This window comes from Phasianus colchicus, chromosome 5 (genome assembly GCF_987193195.1).
Source record: "Phasianus colchicus chromosome 5, bPhaCol1.hap1.1, whole genome shotgun sequence".
In the NCBI taxonomy this organism is placed as follows: Eukaryota; Metazoa; Chordata; class Aves; order Galliformes; family Phasianidae; genus Phasianus; species Phasianus colchicus.
In genome coordinates this window covers 10,420,289-10,444,388 of record NC_143440.1, presented here as the reverse complement: position 1 = coordinate 10,444,388, position 24,100 = coordinate 10,420,289, and the positions used below count along the sequence as shown (strand labels likewise).

General features: G+C 36.7%; 1 protein-coding gene and 1 non-coding gene across 3 annotated transcripts in view; both read left to right on the top strand.

The window, feature by feature from the left end:
* Positions 1-24,100, top strand: part of IPO7 (importin 7) — a 34,457-nt gene that overhangs the window by 5,309 nt on the left and 5,048 nt on the right. For both annotated transcript variants that reach the window (XM_031614162.2, XM_090140457.1), the window contains exons 2-22: positions 3,883-3,964; positions 5,557-5,710; positions 6,026-6,184; positions 8,326-8,482; positions 8,970-9,059; positions 9,449-9,543; positions 9,646-9,730; positions 13,233-13,367; positions 13,864-13,963; positions 15,248-15,324; positions 15,688-15,804; positions 16,412-16,501; positions 17,006-17,171; positions 17,635-17,795; positions 18,488-18,616; positions 19,810-19,876; positions 19,957-20,082; positions 20,375-20,472; positions 21,539-21,634; positions 23,173-23,393; positions 23,499-23,704. In XM_031614162.2, the coding sequence (XP_031470022.2) occupies positions 3,883-3,964; positions 5,557-5,710; positions 6,026-6,184; positions 8,326-8,482; positions 8,970-9,059; positions 9,449-9,543; positions 9,646-9,730; positions 13,233-13,367; positions 13,864-13,963; positions 15,248-15,324; positions 15,688-15,804; positions 16,412-16,501; positions 17,006-17,171; positions 17,635-17,795; positions 18,488-18,616; positions 19,810-19,876; positions 19,957-20,082; positions 20,375-20,472; positions 21,539-21,634; positions 23,173-23,393; positions 23,499-23,704 (2,611 nt within the window). The remainder of the gene's footprint in view (positions 1-3,882; positions 3,965-5,556; positions 5,711-6,025; positions 6,185-8,325; positions 8,483-8,969; positions 9,060-9,448; positions 9,544-9,645; positions 9,731-13,232; positions 13,368-13,863; positions 13,964-15,247; positions 15,325-15,687; positions 15,805-16,411; positions 16,502-17,005; positions 17,172-17,634; positions 17,796-18,487; positions 18,617-19,809; positions 19,877-19,956; positions 20,083-20,374; positions 20,473-21,538; positions 21,635-23,172; positions 23,394-23,498; positions 23,705-24,100) is intronic.
* LOC116243054 (small nucleolar RNA SNORA23) lies at positions 16,693-16,874 on the top strand. Its single transcript, XR_004169865.1, has one exon. It is a non-coding gene; the product is annotated as a small nucleolar RNA SNORA23 (small nucleolar RNA).

Here is a 24,100-nt window from a genome sequence, read left to right as displayed (position 1 = left end):
TGCATGCTTTGTGTAAAATATAAATAATAGTGTTATTAGAGAAGAATGTCTTCACTGGGTATCACTGGTGGAAAGAAGTGCCTTTGTGTATCATAATGAACTGCTGGTAGTTCTGCATGCCATCATCTGGTTTCTTTGTACTTGATATATGTTTCAGATTGAGGCTGGCACGACACCTCATAAGAAAATTGTTTTAGCACATGGCTTGCAAACCGTCTTGGCTAGGAAAAATCTGCAGAAAAAGATGAACAAAGATTGTATGTTCTGGAATGCTGATATTAACAGACAGTGGTGCAACATTTGTGGTCTGATAGAATGCATTCCTCAGCCAGTGAGGCTGCATAGCAGGGATTGCTCTTGGGAAAAGTCCCCAGATTCTTTGGCTCTTAGACAACAGAAAGTCATACCAGTGACATGGCATGTTGGAAGATTAGTAACGGGGAAGGACTTGAGATGATTTTTTTTTTCAGTGCTGACGTGCATGTTGGGAAATAGACTTATGACACAAACTTCTTTTTGCAGTTATCGTAGTTCTCTTAATTTCATATTTATGCAGGTAAAGGGTGCTTGTAAGCAAGGAGCATGAGAATAAGGGAGAAGGTTTTACCTGTGGCACAACTTCAGTCAAAAGTTGTCTCTGTTCTCCACAGTTTGTGGTGTAGATAAGAGAAGCTGTTGTGTAGTAGTTGAGAGTAGTTGTTGTGTTCTGGAGCCTTGGGAGGTCTCTGTAGACCAACACTAATTGTCAGTGCTGGTTGTTGTTGGCTTTTTGTTTGGTTGGTTTTCTAGCAGTGGTGTCAATGAAGGTAAACATAGTGTCCTGAAGGCCAGCCATCTCTGCAGTACAAAAATACTAAAGATTAAAATAGCTGAAATGCGTGTCTGTTCAGTATTCTTAGTGCCATAGATAGAAAATCGGCACCTATGCGATGTTTCTAAAATTAAGTTCAGTTGTTCTACCCAAATGCCAAGGCTGAATGTTCTTCTTAATAGTAAAGCAAAACAAGGGAGCAAGCAAGGAGTTCTGTGGTACCTGGGCTTCCATATGCCCACTCAAAATACGCATCCCTTCATGTAGCTGTTCTTTTCTTCTCCGCATTTCAGCCTCTCTAGAAGCGTGTTGGTTTTGATGGGGTGGGAAAGCTCTGTGTGAAGAAGTCCTTTGTATAGAATGCATAGTGTTCATGAAGCTGTATGTGAATTTTGCTGTAACTGAATGAATTAATAAGATGGTCCAAGTGAAAAGTACAAGTTACTTTATATGCCAGTTGTATTAAAATTGCCAATTATTTCTAGCCTGAGTCTGTGCTTTGAACCAGTAAAACTGATGGAGAAGCACATCCCTGGGATTGGTTGGTGTGTGATGCCTGAAATGTTAATAAGGAAGATATCCGTAAGGTTTTGGGAGACAAAGGTAACGGTAAAAATGTTCTGGTTCTGTCATATCCAATCATTTAATAGTTTAGAGGAGAGTGAAAATGAAGGAGTGGTGAGGCATTGGCACAGCTGCCCTGGGGATGTGGTGGAGTCACCATTCCTGGAGGTGCTCGAGAACCATGCAGATGAGGGAGGAGGGTTGTGGGCATGGTGGGGATGGGCTGGCGTTGGGTAGATGAACTTATTGGTGGTCTTTTCCAATGTTAATGGTCCTAGGAAAATGTACTTGTTCTACATACTAATATAGTTCATATTCTTAGATGCTTCTGTAGCTTGCTACAATTACAGTCTCAGTCCTGATTTATTTTTTTAATATAGGAAAGATTATTTGGGATTAATTCAGTTAAATTTCAGTGCATGGCAGTCTTGTACATTGCTGTCTATTTTAGTTGATTGTTGTTTTTGTTTGGTTTGTTTTTAAGGCACTTAACATTTCCTTCTTCAATTTATTTTTATTCTCATCAGTTCTTTGTCAGTACTTAAGCAGCTTATTTTTTATTTTTTATATTTTAATTGAAATATCTTTTATACTGGCTTTACTTTGAAGTACAGTTACCATTTGTCGCAAGAAAATGAATATTTTTTTCCAATGTTCTAGGATTAAATGTTTCCCAAATTCTGCACATGAAATGCATTAAAGAATTTTCAGTACTGAAAAGACAGTTAAACTTATTCTACTTGCTGTAGAAGGACATCACTTTTCACTTTAAGTTTGTTTTGAGCTTCTGGTAATACAGCCTTGCAGCTGAATTAAGAGTTATTGAAACTGCATCCTTTCCTCAAGAGGTTCTTAATAAAGTACTTAATAATTGAAGTACAGGAGTACCCCTGTTGACATCAGTATTAGGGGTACAATGGGATACTGTGCTGAATTAGGGTTTGTGTTGCAGGAGAAGTGCTTTTTAATGCCACTGAAGAAAAAGGAGCTGAATAGTCCTGGAATTGTAGTAGAAATTATTATCAACAAGTACATTTGACTTAAAAATATTCAACTATTTACTTGACAGTTGAAAAGAAATGTTTTTTTTTTTTCATTTGGAAGCATATTTGCTTCATGAGGACATCAGAGATATCAGAGGGACTTGGGCCAGAAAGATGCATGCTGACCTTGATGTCTTTTCCTCCCAGTGCATGGAGGCACCCTGCACAGATAAGTGTTACAGTTGGACCAGGTGCAAGTGTTGCTGCTGTGGGCTTTCCAAAATCAGTACATTTTTAATGTACAACATTTTAGTATCTTGGGGCAAATCTTCAGTCAAATTAATTCTTCGTTTAAAATCAGAATGAAGTATTAGAGGGGATGAAACAAGCTATGCAAATCCAATTCTTGTGCAAATCCATGAGCAACTATCACGTCCCTTACCAGTTTGTTTACACCAGAATATTTAGGAGATGTTTATAAGGAAAATTAAGGTCAGAGACAAGAACGTGGTGTGATAGGAGTGAGCTGGGCAGCATTACCTGCTTAGGAGAAATGTTGACATTTTGGTCAGTGAGCTCTTGGTTCTACTAAACAGACAATTCCTGATTCTCTTTTTCCTTTGTTCATTTGCTCTGCCACAAATTAGACATTCTCTTGTTTCTTTGTTTTGTTTTCATAAATGGATACTATAGTTTTACTGCTTTTCAATGAACTAATTTATTTGCTTTTTGTGTAGAAAGTAAAAAGCTGAGTAATAAGTGGGTAAGAGTTTACTTTCCAAGAGTTTAACAGGTAATGATGCTTAAGTCCATACAGTTGCCTTTGATAGAATTGTTCCAAAGAGCACATGAACCAAGGTTGTCATGTTAGTGTAGGTGAAGCAGGTCTTGACTTTTGACCTTGAAGGAAACGATGTTGTTTTCCAATTAGAAATAAAGATAGCTATTTTATTTTTTAAGAATAGAATTAGACTCCACGTAAGCCTCCGTACTGCTGGTGTGCTGTTGTATGGTTACACTTACAGTTGCTGCAGCAAAGCAGTAGTGGTCACTTGAACCCATTTTTATCAAAAAGGTGAAGTATGACTTGAATGTGCAGGTTAAGGCTACATGTGGTTTTAGAAACACAGTAAGCATCTGTTGATTAGGTGATAGAATGAATTCATACCTCGTTTAAGGTCACTTGAAAGTTGTTGCAGTTGTTTTTTTTTCTGGATATTCAGATATTTTTTTCCAGCACTGAGTGACTATAAAAGGCTGATTCCTGAAGCTTATTTAATGATTTCTTCAATTCTATTACCTGAAATGGTATGACTTTTCCTCTATTGTGCCATCTTCAGAATACAGTGAGCATGACATCTTGGAATGCTTTGTTTTGCTAGCTAACCATGAAACTTGAGTTGTTGGTATTCCATTCATAAATCGCATCGTTATAAAAAGATGGTAAAAACAAACAGGAGTATTCCAAATGAAAACTTAAATTATGACAATGTTAATTTGTAACTTATTTTTTGTGTTTTACAGGCTCATAAGTCAGTGAACTTCGTTTCAACTTTGCTTCAGATCACTATGTCCGAGCAACTGGATTTACCAGTGAGACAGGCAGGCAAGTTTTCAAATCCTTTTACGTTGTTTCTGCTGTAATGGTGTGTGCACACAGCTACACGTGCAGACACTGCTGAGGAATTCTAATGGTATTAGTTTCAAGCACCTGAAAGTCAGGAGTCATCAGAATTATGGTCGTCATAACTTTACCTGGCACCATACACTAGATTAGATGGGGTAGAGAAAGAAAAGGTGGCTGACTCTTCAGCAATTGCACCCCTTTGTCTCTCTAATCTTTGTGAAACCAGAGTAGTGTTAGTACACTTGGCCAGGGCAGCTGATTTTACCTTCCACTAGTATGTTAATGTTTCTGAACACTGTAAGTGGAAGAAAACAAATCATGTCCTTTGGAACCCAATTAATTTGCACAAGTCATCAGTAGAATTCAATTTTGAGTATTAACAGCTCTAAATATCACCTTAAAAGCTACTGTGATTACTTGATAAAGGATTTTGATACAATACTACTTCTATGGATTCACACAGCTCAGGAGATAGGATCTTGGTCACTGATTTGGATTTTTTCCAGGTAATAGACTATTCCAAGTTGTAGTGTAAGCCTAATTTGTGTTTTTTGTCTTGATGCTTGTGGACAATTAAGACTGTGCTAGGTTACTGCTTAACATGTATGTGAAAAAAGGAAGAGATTTGAAAACCTCTGAAAGTTCCACCTTGATATAAGCTAATTAAAAAATAAAGCAATCCGTAGAGGGTGGAGGCAACTCATACAGCACATAGCTTAAAACAGTGCGTGTTTTGCAAAGCAATTAATGGCATGATAAATCCCACTGAGGACAGACTCGAGTCTGCATCACTTCAGTGTTATCATAGCACATATCTGCAGGTTGTTTTGTGTCATGCAGACCCTTTCAGAAGCACTTTGCTTCTGACTCTTCAGAAGGTAGATGTGAGGTTTGCAAAAAGAATTTGGTTTATGGATTTGTATATAGGATTTGATTAATAGTAACTTTGCTATTAGTTTGTAATTTGAGATTTCCCGTTGCCTTTGTCAGTCTGTTTCTTTTCAAGTGCTGTAAACTATACTCAGCCAAATAAGCAGTTTGGATTTGGTTGTCAAAAGGTAAAAGCATGCATTTGTGCCAGCAGCCCAATAGCTGCAAAGTGCTATGGCCTATTATATTGGTAGAAAGGAGCTCTCTTTCAACATTTACACTTGTATGAGGTACCTATTTTTTTTTTTTTTAATTTAAAAAATACATAGGATGTTTTAGATAGTCATTAGTTTTAATTTTATTTGATTTGTTTTAATGAAAATAGTGAGAAATGTTGTGAAGGATTTTTTCAGCAGCTTACTGCTAATGTGTTACAGAAGCTTTTTATATGTAACAGAAGAAAAGTGTTTAGTGTTTTCATGTGGATACACATTTTTTACAGTACTAAATATCACAGTAGATGAAGAAATATCAACATGGCAAATGAATAATGTATGTTTTATGCGTTACGGTTGTCCTTGCTAGAAATGGTCAATGGATTGATTGTTATAATCAGTTTTTCTGAAATAGATTTGTTTTGGCAAAATGAGCGTTCATTTGATATTTTGGCTATGAGCTGGTTTGTTACTTTTGTCTGACAGGGGTTATCTACTTGAAAAATATGATAACTCAGTATTGGCCGGACAGGGAAACTGCACCAGGAGAGATTCCACCTTACTCCATCCCAGAAGAAGATAGACACTGTATTCGTGAAAATATTGTAGAAGCCATTATTCACTCTCCTGAGCTGATTAGGTATGCAGTTTGTGCATGTTTTTGAATTTGTTGTGGTTTCTGACTTTTTTGTGTGTTTGTTTCTTCTTTTTACATGACTGAGATAGCCTGAATGTTAAGCATGTGGAAACTTACTGGTAGAAAATCCTTCACAGTGAAAAAGTCAGACCCCTGTCACTTGATTTTTTTCTAAAAACGAGCACTATTAAACAAGAAGTGTGGATCCTACATTTTCTATTTAAAGAAAATATGCTTCAATTTAAGTCGTGGGCATTAGTTGTTGCAATGCCACAAGAATATTATTAATTATTTAATCATTGTACACTTGATTTCCAGAGTACAACTTACTACTTGCATTCATCATATTATCAAGCATGATTATCCTAGTCGTTGGACTGCAGTTGTGGAGAAAATTGGGTTTTACCTTCAGTCTGACAACAGCGCTTGTTGGCTTGGGATTCTTCTGTGTCTTTATCAACTTGTGAAAAACTATGAGTAAGTGGTGTGGGTTTTTTTTTTCTACCATATGTAAGAGCAGAATGAATATGGTTATATCTCTTGTGTACCACGTATATTTCCCAACAGTGTAAAATTGCCTGTGGGATGGAGCACAGGTTGATAGACATCTAAATTTAGAGAATATTCTTGAATGCTTACCATGCAGTTGCTGGCTCATATCTTTTGTGCTAAGAAATTACAGAAAAACTGCTTCCGTTAGAAAATTAAGATCGGAAGAAAGGGTGCATCTTTAAAGTGCTGATTTGGTGGTACTTATATTTGGATTGAATTGCTACAGCAATGTGAGTATCAGCAGCAGTTAACATACGAAGGTTTCGAAGTGTGAAATCTTGAATGTTAGGAAATGTCAAAATGAGTCAGCTTTGGTTTGATCCTCTTGTGAATTTTGAATATCTTTGGCTCTGTATCTGGTCTTACACTCAAAGCCTTAAACCTGGAGAAGTTATGTGGAACTCTGCTTCCTTTGGCCTGTAGAAGGCTGCTTTATGTGGCAGAGATTGCAATCCTGAAGTCATGGGCAACAGTAGTAGTGTAATTGGTGGAATCCACAGTTTAATCTCTGGAAGCCATTATGTGCAGTGTTACTCTATGTAGAATTCATGACTTTAGAACATTAGGTGGATAATGGTTCCTCACAAATTGTTTTCAAGAGAAGAGCTTCAAACACCTCTGCAAGTAATTGCATTCCAGAGGTCTTCCTGTGAATGAAAATGGGAAGTCCTGATAAGAAAGCAAGCTTGTTCAACTTTCAAATTATATATATTTCATTAAACATGGAGCAGAAATCTATGAGATAAACATGAAGCGTTGATTGGTAGTAAATTATGACTATAGTGGTGAATTATGACTATAGTAGTCCTTCGTAAGGAAAACTCTTAATGTGAGCATAGTCATTGCATGATTAATTAAGGTAACAGATGCATTCAAAGTGTTAGCTGATCACATGCTTTAACTGAGGCCAGCAACTATTCATACTTTGCTTTCTGGTGAAGTTAGCAAGGATGGGCTTTACAAATCATATTGAAATGTGTAAGCTGTATTGAGCAGGATTTTGGAACTCAGTGTTCTGTTAGTGGTTTTTACAGCACGTGCTATATGGGAGCAAAATGAGTAGATTTAATATTTCTGCAAGTTGGCGCCGGTAAGAGACTGAGCACTGATTAATATTTACTGGTAGTGAAAAGTCTACAAAAGATGCATCTTTAAAACAAATTAGAAACAGACAAAACCTTCCCAGAAGAACTCAGGGGTATTAATTACTTAGACAGAAAAATCGTGCTGTATCTTCTTGGTGATTCTTTACTTTGTTCTTAGTTGTTGCTTGTATGAACTAGATGCTGTTTTGCAGAGTTAACACTTGAGTTAATAAGGACTTCCTTCTTAGCAAATTAAAAGTTGGGGGGAAGATTTAAAAATTTGGCCTCATTTTAATTCAGAAACGTTGAAATATTTTGGGAAAGGGAATGGAGCTTTCCTTTCAGCATAGGCATGGAAACATCTGAGGCCCTATTTCAAAGGGTGTTGCAATTGAAGGCTGCTGTGAGTCTGTCACGTGCCCTTCAGGCCCACGTTCAGATTGTTAGATGTGGGCAAATCTGATGGCAAAATGTGGGAGACCTTTCAGTTTGCGTTCTTTAATGCTGGTGAAGCAATCCAGCTTTTGGAAATATTTCTAATGAAGTGTGAACCCTGATAGATGTACTTCTGGAATTTTACTGACTAGCCCAACATCTGCTATGTCTGGCAATAAATGTGTTCCTTTTGCTTGCAATTTCTGTAGTGCTCTGACTGTTTTTTTCACTATAGTAATGGTGTGGCAGAATGTGATTTAGTATTCTAAGTGTGTAAATTGACAGGAATGCAGTACTAGCAGAAACAGTGTGGATATATAGTGGAGTAACAAACTCCTTCATTTTTCAACTTGCTTTTTGGTTATAATGTTGCCTGGCTCAGAGCCTTACTCCAAGTTCTGTAGCCAGAAATGGTTAGGATTTTTTAACCACGCATTGTTCTGAACTGTAATATAACCTACTTGTATCTTCTCTGGAGAGAGGTGGGCTTATAGAATTCCAAAACTGTGTGAAAGACCTATAAAGCTAGCTGTGTTTTATTTAAAGGTACAAGAAACCAGAGGAGCGTAGTCCTTTGATAGCTGCAATGCAACATTTCCTACCAGTTTTGAAGGATAGTTTCATTCAGCTCTTGAGTGATCCATCTGATCAGTCTGTTCTCATCCAGAAGCAAATCTTCAAAATATTTTATGCCCTTGTCCAGGTAAAAAGAAATTTTGTATGTTTTCTTTGGAATCAGGATTTTAAAGCATTATTTTTTTTTTTTCTTAAAGTAGACTTGAAATATTAACAGTACTAGATTAGTTGTGGCAAATTATGTACGTTTACTCAGCTGTGGTATGAATCAAGTTTTTTAGTATCATTAATTGTGCTGTAAAATCAGTGCTATGCTTTTTCCAGGTCTGGCATTAGACAGAAACGTCTGCATGCTCTCCCCTAAGCTGGAGTGTTTGCTACAAAACCGTTGACATTACATTTCTAATAACAGATTGTAGAGGCCAGCCTACACAGAATTATCAGTGCAAGTGCAGTTCAGAAGGAAACTGTTAACATGTTAACTGCTTCAGAAATCAGTGTAATATCTATTTAAGTAGTGTCCTAGTGCTTCATTAGCGAGACTGCAATGAAAATTGTAACATTATTTTCAAATTGCTTTATAATTTGTCTTTTTTTTTTTTTTTTTTAATAAGTACACGTTACCTTTGGAGTTGATAAATCAGCAAAACTTGACTGAATGGATAGAAATCCTGAAGACTGTTGTTGATAGAGATGTACCAGCTGTAAGTGACTTTGGGTTTTATCTGTTTAATCTTAAGTATTTTTCACTTCTTAAATTTTTAAAAAGATATTCTTTCTGCATGTTTTTCTCAATGGATGCTGAGACAGTAATTTTAAAATGGATAGGATATTTTAAACAGGCCAGACAAGTTTTGAAAATATGTAGTTTGTGCAGGAGTTCTGTTTTCAAAGTGTAGCATAATTTATTTTGGCTTCTTGTTTCAATAATTTGATCATTTAAGCAGTGTACATCATGGGACTTATTTTACATGTGCTATACTTTATGTTTTTAAGTTAGAAGTGTGATATGCAAATTACAGTGTAAATTAAATTAAGATATGCTATGTGATTGTCCAAAAGTAATGTAACTTTTTTTTATTTTTTCCTGAAGGAAACTCTTCAAGTTGATGAAGATGATAGACCTGAGTTGCCTTGGTGGAAGTGCAAGAAGTGGGCTTTGCATATCTTAGCTAGACTTTTTGAGAGGTAACTTAGATTCCATCATAATTACTTTTAAGAATTCAACCAGCTGATTAAATCAGTAATAGTACTTCACTCTTTAATTTACATACTTGCTTCAAATTCTAGGTATGGAAGCCCTGGCAATGTTTCCAAGGAATACAATGAGTTTGCTGAAGTGTTCCTGAAGGCGTTTGCTGTTGGTGTTCAACAAGTAAGAAACACAGAACCTGGGGAGCATTGAGATAGGTGTAGAGTTTGTGACCATTTCTTCTTTCTTGTTCTCTTAGAGCAAGTTTATAAAATGTCTCAGGAGTTTTTCTAGAACCTGTGTGCTTGTATTAGTTCTGAAATTTGTTTGCTTGAAAGGGATTAGATTGCAAATAGACAAAATCTGAGGGAGCTGAAGGCTTTCTTGATTTCAGTGAAGAGAGGAACACTTTTTATTTCAGTTTAAGTATTTCTTTTGTTTTTCATTCCTGATGAAATTCTAATAATTTGTAGGACTTAATACTGAAGTGGTTTTCACCCATTTACTATGGATGAACAGATATAAACATATCTTGGGATTACTGATCATTCAAGTATAAACTTGAAGCATACTACTAATATTAATATCTTATAAGTATTCCTCATTGACTATCTAACCTATATTATTTTAATGTGTATGTCACACCAAAAAATCCAACATTTTTTTTTTCTGGATACACTACTTTAAGCTTGACCCAAACAGGCTTGACCTACCCAGCTGGAATACCTTGATTCTTAACCCTTGTATTTGTGATTATTTTGCTCAAGATGTTTTTTGTTTTGAAAGACCCGATGAACCAGTACTAAACACTAGTTGAACTCTACTGCCTGGTTGTTCCTTTATGCAGTTGTAGAATTTGTTCTGCCATTTCCCTGCAGCCTACATCCCACATATTGCCTTTTCTCGCTTCATCTTACATCTTTTCTTATTCTTTGCTTTATTTTTTTTTTCTTTGTTGCATCTGAACACTGGGAGGTAATTGCTTTGATATGTTAAAAGAAACCAAAAATGTTTGTCCAGGAACACTTTTTTGGTGTGGCCGTGAAGACTGTTTGTTGATCCTCAATTTTGTCTTCATTTTCAAGGATTGTAACCCATTTTTTTCATTGAATATTGATGAATTTAGGCTTTCCAGTGTGTCATTCTGTTAAACTGGAGAATTGTTTCCAAAATAAAAACAAACAAAAAAAATCCAACCAACTTCAAATCCCCCTAAAACTCAAATGCACCAGCAAACTAGATCTTCTTGCATAAACTTCCACAAAGAATATTGTAATACTATAAATTCTCTTTCACCAAAGTCCCAAGGTTATTTCTTTGGCTGAGAAAGAAGAGCCTTTAGTTCATATTTCTTACATACCAAACTTCTGCAGTGGTGTATCTTAGGCCATTAGAGTATGGGTTACATTTCACAGAATCACAGAATGGCCAGGGTCGGAAGGGACCTCAAGGATCATGAGTCTCCAACCCCCCTGCCACATACAGGGCCAACCAACCTCCCCATTTAATGCTAGACTAGGCTGCCCAGGGCCCCATCCAACCTGGCCTTGAACACCTCCAGGGACGGGGCATCCACAGCCTCTCTGGGCAGCTGTTCCAGCACCTCACCACTCTCTCTGTAAAGAATTTCCCCCTGACATCCAACCTAAATCTTCCCTCCCTCAACCTAAAACCATTTCCCCTTGTCCTGCAGTTATCTACCCTTTCAAAGAGTTGATTCCCCTCCTGTTTGCAGGCTCCCTTTAGGTACTGAAAGGCTGCAATGAGGTCACCCCGCAGCCTTCTTTTCTCCAGGCTGAACAAGCCCAGTTCCCTCAGCCTGTCTTCATAGGGGAGCTGCTCCAGCCCCCTGATCATTTTCGTGTCCCTCCAACAGCTCCCTGTTGTTCTTGCACTGGGGGCTCCAGACCTGGACACAGTACTCCAGATGGGGCCTCACAAGAGCAGAGTAGAGAGGGACAATCACCTCCCTGTCCCTGCTGGCCACCTCTCTTCTGATAGAGCCCAGGATACTTCAGTATATGTTAATAATAAGTTGATGATCATGTTTTGTTGCTTGTGTTGAAATTTATGAAGAAAGTCTATCTGTCGAAAGTTGTCTACTCTGTGTAAGCTCACCATTTTCATTAGTTTTTTGGAAATAATTTGTTTAAAGCGTGGAATAGGGGAAATGGAGGAAATGGCTTGCAACTTAAAAAGGGTAGAGTTTGGTTGGATATAAGGAAAAAGACTTTTACAGTGAGGGTGGTGAGGCACTGGAACGGACTGCCCAAAGATGTGGTGGATGCCCCGAGGTCCCTTCCAACCCCTACAATTCTGTGATTCTGTGATCCCTGGAGGCTTTCAAGATTAGACTGGACTCCAGGCTCTGAGCAGCCTATTGAGCTGTGGGTGTCTCTGGTCATTGCAGAGGAGTTGAACGAGATGGCCTTTAAAAGTCCCTTCCAACTCTAAGGATTCTGTGATATTTATTTTTTTTCTTAAATCAGGGAAGTAAAATGCATCCCAGAGTTGTTTGGATGTTCAATCATTTTTGATATTGCCTTGTTGGACTTATTTTTTTTAAAATGATTAACACTTCCTTTAGTTGTTCTGATTTCAAAAAGCACGTTCATTTTTACCATGTACTGATGGTTTACTGGTTTTTGGACGTTGCAAGCAATTGCTATCACTTTAAGGTATTGTTTGCAGAGGATTGTTTTCTCTTTTTAGTTTGCTCACAAGAGGCATAAGTATTTGTGTTCTTTTATAATTCTCGAAGCAGCTTCAAGTCTCAGAACTTCCTCTCTATTCATTTCCTATCCTAAATCACTGTCTGATACCACCAAGACCTTGTACTGAGGTGAGGGTAGCAACTGCTAATTTCTTTAAGTCCAGGAGGCTTTTATACTTCTGCTATACTCTGCACTTGTGCAGCTTCTCGAGTACTGTTAGCAAGTTTGGCACCACAGTACAAGAACTTAGAACTATTGGAGTGTGTGCAAAGGAGACAAGAAGGGTAGTGAGGGCTCTATAGGGCACAGTGCACAAGGAGTTGCTGGGGTCTCTTGGTTTGCTCAGCCCACAGCAGAGGAACTGAGGAGAGATCTGGTGGTGGCTGCAGCTCCTCACAGGGAGCAAAATGGCAGCTCTGCTCTGTTTGACAGCAGCAGGGCCTGAGGGAACGGATGGAGCTGTGTCAGGGGAGGGGTGGGGAGCTAGGGAAAGATTCTGCACCAGAGGATGGTGGGCATGGAACAAGCTCATCACTCTCCATACCCATGCACTCTTGATACAGTGTCACTGTTGTAATAGAGTGCGTACACAAGGACAGTAGACTGACGTGGTGCATTTTACCAGTCTGGTGTTTAGGCATGAATTTATATGCCTCTAAAGGTTGGCAAGATGGAGCAATAAGCCTCATAGAAAAAGGCTCCCTAAACTGTGGTGATTAATTAGCATTAATGTTTTTTTTTTTAGAAGATTGCGTGCTTAAAAAATATTCAGTACCTGATATGAGCTTCAAGTTGCTTTATAAAATTAACAATGACATTTAGTAGATTAGTCAGTACCCATTTTAATCTAATGAGTAAACATTTAAGATGCGTTTTGAGAGGTTCTTCTGTAGGATTGTGATGGAATTGTGTCATTTGTCAAGTTATAATGGTGCTCAGTACAAGCTATTAATTAGATATGATTTTTCTAGGTGTTGCTGAAGGTGCTGTATCAATACAAGGAAAAGCAGTACATGGCTCCTAGAGTTCTGCAGCAAACACTGAACTACATTAATCAAGGAGTGTCACATGCAGTCACCTGGAAGAATTTGAAACCTCATATTCAAGTAAATCACTTTCTGAATTTAATACTTAGATGAGTCAGTAGTACATTAATCTGTAGTACAGTGTCTCTGTCGTTGCTAGAAATAAACTTTTGGGAACCTCTGCTGTAAATTACCTGTGAAAAGAGTTTAAGCCTGTTTAATTAAGTTTTTTCTTGATGAATGAGCAAAGCTAACTAGCTGTTGGTTTTTTTTTTTTTTATAAGTCTTTCATATTTTACCAGTTGAAAGATTACATGGCTGTACAGCAACATAACAAATTTTGGAGATGGTAATAACTACTGGATTTATCACATTGAATCATCTCCATACAACATAATTGAGAGAGAACTTTCTTAAGGCAGTGCAGAAAATCCATTGTTTTCAAATACTTTTGGAATGTTACCATGTTGTATCTGAACTGAAGAGGAGCAAAATCTGACTCTTGTTGAGTATAGGACAGATTATAGAGACTGATTTAGTAGTGCTAGTTTGTTTTCAACTTTTTTTTTAATTGCAGGGGATTATCCAAGATGTGATTTTCCCACTGATGTGCTATACAGATGCTGATGAGGAGCTTTGGCAAGAAGATCCATATGAATATATTCGCATGAAATTTGGTAAGAATTAGGAATGTCTTTACATTAAAGTTTTAACTTTGTATGAAGAGGTTTTTTTGTGTGCGTGAGAACAGGCATGACTTGAATCTTTCAAAAAAGAAAATGGTGGAATGATACAATTTCATGTAGTTAACTTTTAGATGGATTGGCCTATGTGACAGATACCATAGGATGTTTCAACAATGATGCAATTTGTAAAGTAGCTGATTTTTGTCACTTACATTGTTTCTTTTGGAAGAGTCAAACAGTCCAGGTCTAGCTTACAATTTCTTAAGTTTAATGTTACTAAAAGTTTATGATGTACACTAGTTAATATTTTAGAATTGTAGAGCCATAGAATGGCCTGGGTTGAAAAGGACCACAATGACCAACGAGTTTCAACCCCCCTGCTATGTGCAGGGCCACCAACCACCAGACCAAGCTGCCCAGAGCCACATCCAGCCTGGCCTTGAATGTCTCCAGGGATGGGGCATCCACAACCTCCTTGGGCAATCAGTTCCAGCGTGTCACCACCCTGTGTGTGTGAAAAACTTCCTCCTAATATCTAACCTACACTTCCCCTGCCTCAATTTAGGCTCTTGGTCTTATGATGTCAATGAATTTCAAATATGCTGTACTTCAGAACAGATGTACCATAATGGTAAATGTCATGGCATGAAATAAGCTTTGCCTTCCAGACTTGTCTAGTTTTACCCTTCTTTCAAGGAGTTTATTTATAAGTCATTGCAGCTCTTTCAGGCCATGGAAGAAAGTAGAATTTTCACACTTCCTGAACAAGTTCTTTCTTTTCTCTAGGATTTTTATGTGGTTAGAACAAGAAATTCTTATGGTTTTGGGGATTTCTTGTCCCTTAGGTCAGAGGGACCTGTAAACAATATAGGTATTGTACATGGCTCTGATAATCCTTTTCTAGAGGGAAATGAGGAAAAAAATGCATTTTTGGCTAAACTGGTTACATGCCCTTAATGATGCAGTAGATAACATAGGAAAGCAGACAGTGATGTCTAGTTTAAAACATATTTATTTTAATAATGTGGAAAACATACAGTTTCAAATTAGGCATGCAGAGCCAGTGATCAGGAAAAATGTGAAAGATACAACTATTAGGAATGTCCAACTCACTGCTACTGTTGTCTGATCTTGAAACATCTGTAATAAGAAAGCATGAACCACCTGAAATGAAACTGGAAAATTGTTTTGTTTTGTATGAAACCATTAGATAACATTAAGATAATTATTTACATCAAAAGACTAAAACATATAGCTGTTCTGTTTATTTAATAGATGTATTTGAAGACTTCATTTCACCAACAACTGCTGCTCAGACGTTATTGTTTACATCATGTAGTAAAAGGAAAGAGGTAAGCCATTCAAGGATTTTGCTGAAACACGGTGCTACTTTGGTTTACTTTGTAATCTGTATTTACTTGCTAAAAGAATTACTGAGAAGCTTTATTTTTTTAGCTCTGTCATATTGTAGTACAGTGAAATTTGCCATTTATCTCAAATTTTTTTTGCACTAGTCTACTTGAATTTTTGTGTTTGTCACTTCCTCTGGGACCCACGTATCAAGAATGTTATGTATTACAACTGATGCATAAAACAATCAAAATGCCAGACTTGGAACAGATTGTTAGACATTCACACAGTTTGAGCATTTCAGAGCACTGAGAATGGTATGTGCCATGACTGGTTGAAATACTTTGTCTGTGTATTCAATCTAGGTCTTGCAAAAGACAATGGGCTTTTGCTATCAGATCCTTACGGAGCCAAATGCTGACCCTCGTAAGAAAGATGGTGCTTTACATATGATTGGTTCCTTAGCTGAAATTCTTCTAAAAGTAAGTGTAATTACTAGGTTTTGCTCAAGTTCAGCTGACTTAATTATAAGTTCTTTTAAATTCTCTACTTGTAATAAGAATTGCTGTGCTGTTTTCTGTGCTGTACTGTTTAACTACATTCCATCTTTGTGGAGGAAAGGAGAACAATCCATCCAGTAGTGGCTGATGACTTAACAAGATCTTTTCTGTGTAGAAGAGCAGAAATAAAGTGAAATCAGTGAACTTTGTCAATTAGCATGGCAGTGAATAAGAAACAGGTCTTTCATTTGTGTTTGGACCATGACTGAGAGGTGTCTCAGACCTCTTTTGCTTTTGGTATCAGGGTAGTATACCACCAAACAAAAGCCTTTTCTTAGAGGCTATGAATTATGGGGGAAAAGTGAACAGTTTTGTCTGAATATTTCAAGATGGTTCTATGTAAAGTTTGAGTCAAATCTGGGATTTGTGTTGCTTCATGTCTTTATTAAGGGGGAAAGTTAAGTGTGAGGGTTTCTTAAGCTCACATACTAAAGATATTCAGACTAATATGTGCCATTTTTATTGTATTAGGAATACGTTTTGATGTGTAATTTTAAACTGATAAATGTTTCTGTTATTGTTCCAACAGAAAAAAATATATAAAGATCAAATGGAATATATGTTGCAGAATCATGTGTTCCCTCTCTTCAGCAGTGAGCTGGGTTACATGAGAGCACGGGTAAGAAAGCCTAAGATTTAATGTTAAGATACACATTTTTTTTTCTAGCTCAAGACTTAAGGAATATTAACTTACTTTTTCCTTTAATAGGTGCATTTCTTTCTGTACCTGTGGAAAAATATGAATGCTTATATCAGTGATTAGTCTTTGTATATGATTATGAACACCAACTGTGTAGCTATGAAATGGCTGCAGAACTGTGTGCATAGTTGTCCATCTGTGTCTGGTGGTATAGTCTACTTGTGTTCTACATTTAGACTGTGCTACTCACACAAAACCTGTGGCCAGAGATGAACTTGAGATCATAGTACTGGTCTAGTGATGTCTGAATGACATGCCTCCCACTGGCCAGCCTCCATACTCTCAAACATCTTCATCCTATAAGTTCTCAGCATTAATTTTATTTCACATTTAAGAATCTTCATGGGTTCTAGGTATGTGGATAGCCAATAGTCCTGGTTTTCATTTTATAGCACTAAAGTTATTCAATGTTGCTTTTTTCAGGCTTGTTGGGTTCTTCATTATTTTTGTGAAGTCAAATTTAAGAGTGACCAGAATCTCCAAACAGCTTTAGAACTCACAAGACGGTGTCTGATAGATGATAGGGAAATGCCTGTGAAAGTGGAAGCTGCAATAGCGCTCCAAGTTCTGATCAGTAATCAAGAGAAAGGTAGGCCTCATTTCATAAAATTACAACAAACTTAAGGTGTATAAAAAATAGTAGTTTTTGTTCTAGCAGGCTTTATGTGGCTTAATATTCCTGAAGCTGGCATAAAAACAACAATGCAAACATAAATTCTGTATCAAATGTTTTGCTAATTTGACAGAAATGCTTATGTACCTCTTTTTGTTTAATTAAAACTTGTGTTGATAAGTAATCTTGCATTCCATAGATTGTGGAACTCTGTGGCCTTTGTTAGTTCAGTTGTGAGCCTCTTGATATAGCTTTTTAAACTAAAAATCTGAACGTATTAGAACTATTGTTCTAATAATTTGTACTACTCATTTTTATGGCATATTGATGCCAAAACACTAAATATTAAATATACATTTACATGCTTATACTTGTATTGTAGTTCTGTAAGAATTATACTGTCAGATATTAATTTAATTACAACTTTTTTTTTTTGCAGCTAAAGAATATATCACCCCATTCATTAGGCCTGTAATGCAAGCTTTACTTCATATTATAAGAGAGACTGAAAATGATGATCTTACTAATGTGATTCAGAAGATGATCTGTGAATATAGTGAGGAAGTTACCCCAATTGCAGTAGAAATGACACAGCACTTGGTAAGGCTTTTTGGTGGCTTGGAAAGTTGTTTTATATGTGGGAGATGGATCTGCTTAAGTGCATTAATACAAGTAATTTCCTTTTATGTTTAGACTTTTTTCCCCCTTAAAAGTGGGTTTCATAACTTGAACTAAATGGATCTTTCTAAGATTTGTAGAAATCTTTGAGAAACCCTTATCCACGTTTTCTTGTGAAAGTGTTAATGAATTTTGGTAGCAGTTGCACAAAAAAAGCTGAATCTGCAGGTAAATTACTTGCAGCAGAGATTAAGCTAGTTGTACTAGTAGTTTCGATAGCAGAGTTTGGTTCAGTGCTAGACTATTCAAGGCCCTTACCTTAAAATTAAGACTGAATGGTTTGCACGTCCTCCTTGAGAGTACTTGCAGAGAGATCCAATCTAGTTTGTAGTCCTTGTTTCAGAAAACTAAGTAGTGCAAATGTATTATTTTTTGTGGAAGGTAATGTCACTTTTTTATTTGTGAGTGGATAAGGGATGGCAGTTCAACTGGCTTAATTCTCCAACTTCATCAGTCATGAAAACAAACTCTGGAGTGAAACAGTCATCTTAATATTTTCTTAACAAAACATTTTAGATTATTTCTGTGGAATGCCAAACTTGCACAATTGTTCTTCACCTCCAAATATATCCTCACTGAATGACTTTTATGGGTGGTTTTGTTATTACGTGCAGGCAATGACATTTAACCAGGTGATCCAGACTGGACCTGATGAGGAAGGCAGTGACGACAAAGCAGTGACAGCAATGGGAATTTTGAATACTATTGATACACTTCTCAGTGTAGTTGAAGATCACAAGGAAGTATGTATATTTTACTTTTGAAACTAATACCTATTGTCTAAGCCACTGGAAAGTCTTTTGTAGTTCTTGTGTATCTGACATAAATTAGTTGAAAAACTATCTGTAGCCAAAACTTTCTTAAAACAAAGAACAGTGGCAGTCTGTATCATGTTTCTGACATAATAAATGGGCTAACTTCTAGCTGGAATACAGCTTGTTTTTAATATGCTACTACCAATTGTAAATTTTCTTGACAAATTCAGCTATTGCATTTTGCTAACTAATGACAGGATACTTTTTCTTTGACTTAAATAGTTAAGTAATAAATTGTACTTGTAAGAGCTCCGAAGGAAACACAATACAAATTATGTGTCCAAGGTGTAACAATCCAGAGTTCTCATGCAATAAACAAAGGATCAGTTATGCTTATGGACATGGCTGCTGAAGCTGCCAAACGAGCATTTACTTGGTTTTGTTGGCAAATGGGTGAAATGGGATGAATTTCTAACAATGTTCTAATCCCAAGGAGCTCATTTGTAAGAATTTGATCAATAAACATTTATAAGTAGAGACATACTGGATGATCGGGTAGGTTTTTCATTTGATTAGTCTCAAATCCCATTCTGCATAGCTAAGACCAGAAACTCAAACATTATTTATTCCTGTGCAGAGTGAGTGCTATAAATGTCAGGTTATTGACTTTTTTTTTGTGAGCTATTCCACAGACTGAGAAGTTATTGTTGGGAAGACTATACAGACCTGTAGACCAGCACTGAAGTTCATGCAGTACGCAACCAATTAGTCCAAGTTAGTTTTAGGGTTCTTTTGAAATTTCACTTTTCTGTAACAACAGATACTTTCTACAGCTTTCATTGCTTAGGTCTTTGAGGTGTACGTTGGTTTCATGTGTTCTAATTGGACAGAATTATGGCATAGACTGAGTCACAGGCTTTTTTAAAGGATACACTGTAATAAACTGTAAAGATGTTTTTTTCCAATGTTTCCAGAGAGTATTCCAAAATTACCTCCTATTGAAAGTGGTCTTAAATTGTTGTCTAGGTGCATTGTGCTCTAAAATGTGAGAAGTTCTGATTTGTTTTCAGAAGAAGATATTTTGTAAAGACAAACAAATTGGAATAATTTTAAATTGTTTAATTTCAACTCCAAAGTACTGAAAACAGTCATAAATCTTTTTCATTTTCTTGCTTTTTCAGATTACTCAGCAGCTGGAAGGGATCTGCTTGCAAGTGATTGGAACAGTTTTGCAGCAGCATGTATTAGGTATGTGTACTTGTATTTGTTTAAATTTTCAGTAGTGTGGAGTGGATGTTAAAATTTGTCTACATTTCTGTTTCTTTTAGAATTTTACGAGGAGATATTTTCCTTGGCTCATAGTTTGACCTGTCAACAAGTTTCTGCACAAATGTGGCAGCTTCTTCCTCTGGTTTTTGAAGTCTTTCAGCAGGATGGCTTTGATTATTTTACTGGTAGGTTATATAAATCAGAAAGCCGTATGGTTTCGTGTATGATTTCATGCAGAAAAGTGAATTACGTCTTTATTGAAACGTTTAGGAGAAAACTGAAGTGTTCTCACTTGCATATACTTAATTTTGCAAACAGATCTGTTTTGCTAAGGCAACTCTGTGTAGATACATGCTTATCATGAAAAACATTAGGCATGGATCTGATAAACTTAGTAATATGTAGCTTTTAAACTGGTTTTGTCAGCTATTCTGTTCTAAAAAATGAAAACAAATTAACTTATTATTCCTATTACAGATATGATGCCTCTCTTGCATAATTATGTTACTGTTGATACGGATACACTTCTGTCAGACACAAAATACCTTGAAATGATCTACAGTATGTGCAAGAAGGTAAGCAGATGACTTTGTGATCATAATCTGTGATCTCTAAAGTAACACTCAATTCAGCTGGGTTCTTTTTTCCACAACAGTAGACTCTAAAAGTGATAGATTCTGATATGTGCTCTTAAAAGACTGTGCTCTTTAGCATCTTTTGTGAATCCATGTGTTATGATGTTATTGCTGAAAAATATAGAGATTACATCAAATTTTATATATATTATACTTTTGCTAAAAGGGAAAAATAAAATGTAAACAACAAAAGCACATTAAACAACCCTTTTTTGTGCATGTCTTTTTTAATATGGTTTTCATATTGGCACACATAGTGTGTAAGTGTGTGTGTATTGCAAAGGACCTATAATTTAATCCTGGGGTTTGTAACCTTGCTATAGCTAGAACACTAATATACCAGATACATGTATGCTGGAAATCTGAAATCTGTTAGCTAAAACAAGTAGAGTGGAGATGGAAAGTAGAGGGATAGGAATAGAAATCTGTTTTACCAAGGTTGTATCAGATCAGTGACTAAAACTGAGAGTAGAATGTGGTGGTTCTGACTGTTGCCAATCTTTATTTGAAGACAAGTTGCAACCAGGTTGGTTGTGAATACTTCTTAATATATTGTGGGGGAAAAAAGCAAAAACCTCTTAGTGTTTTATTAGGTGAGCACAGTGAATCTGGCACAAAAGCTGTTTATCATCTCCCAAAGAATATCCTCGGTATTTTTAAAAAGAAAAAATACAGAATACATGAATGCTTAAGAGGAAATTTTTATTTTGTGTATGGAAATAAATCTTTTCCAAATGGCAGCTGGTTCTTAATACAGTTAATGTGATGAGGTCAGTGTGCGTGGAGTTATTTAACGTTAGGACAGGTAGATTAGTTTCAACTGCTTTCAGCAATGTTATATTCTCTGTGGTTCTAGTAGTAAGCCATTGCATAGGTTTGGTGTCTTCACTGATGGGTGTTTATGCGAGCACTGTAGATTGGGTAAATTTATAATGGCTTTTCAAAGCAAAGCAGCATGTTGAAAATACCTCTTGATGTGATATAATAAAAAGTAATTACTTTTTAGGTCCTGACAGGAGTTGCTGGAGAAGATGCAGAATGTCATGCAGCAAAACTATTAGAAGTAATTATTCTTCAATGTAAAGGGCGTGGAATTGATCAGGTTGGTAACTTTGGTTGATATTGCTAATATTAAAAAGATTTTTTTTCCTCAAATATGAATTGATTACCTATTAACATGAAAATTTCTGTTACAAGAAGTTTGTGTAGGGTGACTAATGATCCTGTCTTCTCCTTCAGTGTCACAAATCCTACTGTGCAGTTAACAGCACTAAGAAAATAGTTACTGCACACTTCATCTCCAGGATTTAGGATGCTGCAAAACTCAGTATAAAGTGTTTTCATGAATCTGGAAGAGAGCTGTTTTAGGAGCATCTTAGCTAAAAGTTGATTAATTTTATTCTAAAGGTAATTATAGTGAATATTGATGAAAATGATTCAATCTGTCAAGTTAGTAGCCTTTAAATAAGAATGAGAATGAAGTTATTAGAATCCCAATTAATACCACAGAGGAGCAAGGGATTTCATTAAGTGTGAATGGAAGTTGGGATTTGAGAGATGCATTTGTGTGCTTCCTTTGTGTATATGGCAAGTAATAGCTATGTAGGTCGCTCTGAAAGTAATGCCCCCTATTTACTTCCATGGAAACTAGATCAGATACAAAGAGCATAATAACACTATTTGACAGAGCAAATTCTCAGCTACAAAACATTAGTTTTCAATGTAGTCACTGTAGTCAGTGTGTATATGTGTATACATAATTAAAATATCTGCACCAGTGGAGGTGACCCACTGTCACATAGCTGAAACACGCTGTGTACCATCTACCTACCATCTCACTGTGTTCACAACCACTATCTGGCCTCCACAAATATTCAGCAAGCGTTGATGAATGTCAGTGGATGCCATTTTTTTCTGTGAGGAGGTGTTCAGTGACACCTCTTTGCTCCATACACGTATCCAATTGAGACACCGTTTTGTCAGACTGCCCCGCTGCTGCCATCTGTCACACAGCAACAACATGTAGTGGGATGTTGGTGGGAAGGTTCAGCCTCTACTGCCATCCCACCAACATCTGCCTCTGACACTGTGGGCCAACATAATAAAGCAGGAGGCATTGCTTTCAGAGCAGCCCTCGTATATCAGTATCTTGGCATGTTTTTTTTTTCCATGCCTGTGGGTGTTGTCCCTGGAAATTCTGGTTTTAACTTATTTGAAGGAAAAACTTCTATAGCAAGCCTTTTTTAGTGTGCCATCTATGGATTAAAAATTCTTTTTAATAGCTGTCATCTTGGAACGTTGGCCATGTCCATTGACATGTTTATTTTTTTTTACTATCCACAACTAAAAGGCACAAAAACTGAGTTCCTGGACCTCTTTTTAAAAAGACAAAATTAAAGTACTAGGGATTTATTGCTGTTGTCCATAATGTCACAAAATCTACGTGTTCAGAGTAGATATAATAACTTTTCATGTTATTATTTCATCTTCATTCATATGTGACTTCTGTTGGCTGTGAACAATTATTTCCATTTCACATCCTATGTATTTATGTGCCAGTCTGGTTTTTCAGCCATTTCTGGAGTCTGAAATAAAGAACTGATTTTGACCACTAAGTTTATAATGGTTCTCGCTCTTCAGTGCATACCCTTATTTGTGGAAGCTGCTTTAGAGAGATTGACCAGAGAAGTGAAAACAAGTGAACTACGAACAATGTGCCTCCAGGTTGCCATAGCTGCTTTGTATTACAATCCTCATCTATTACTAAATACGTTGGAAAATCTTCGTTTTCCCAATAATGTGGAGCCTGTCACTAATCACTTCATAACACAGTGGCTTAATGATGTGGACTGCTTCTTGGGGTGAGTGTTTCTAATCTTGAAGATTATTCTCTAAGGTACTCCTCTGCATTACCAGCTTCTAAATCATACTGGAATTTGTAACTTGCACGCTGTTTTGTTTTACAGACTTCACGACAGAAAAATGTGTGTACTTGGCTTGTGTGCTCTCATTGATTTGGAGCAAATACCACAGGTTTTAAATCAAGTTGCTGGCCAGATCCTGCCAGCTTTTATCCTTCTATTTAATGGATTAAAAAGAGCTTACGCCTGTCATGCGGAGCATGAAAATGACAGTGATGATGATGATGAAGCTGAAGAAGATGAGGAAACAGGTATGAAAACTGAAGATCCATTGTTATATTCTGTTTTTCATGTGGATATGTGGAGTGGTTTTTTGTGGAATTCTCCAGAATTCCTTCATTCCAAAACTCAAAGCTGAGATAGAGCATTAGGCATCTTTTATCATCTTTCAAGTATATCTCCTTACTTTCACTCTTAGAAGCTGACTTCCACAACTGGGTCTCCTCAAAGTTGTTATCAAGCTGGCTTTTGTGTATGGATGCTGTCAGCACTGAAAAGAATTAGTGCTGGGTCCTGTTTTCTCTTTGGCTAAGTGGTTAGAGTCAGTAGAAGGAGTTTGCTACTGTGCTTCATTGTACAGTTTAGACTAACATATATTACAGATTGTCCCATGAAATGCTGGAGTTGCAGATGTGTATTGAAAATGG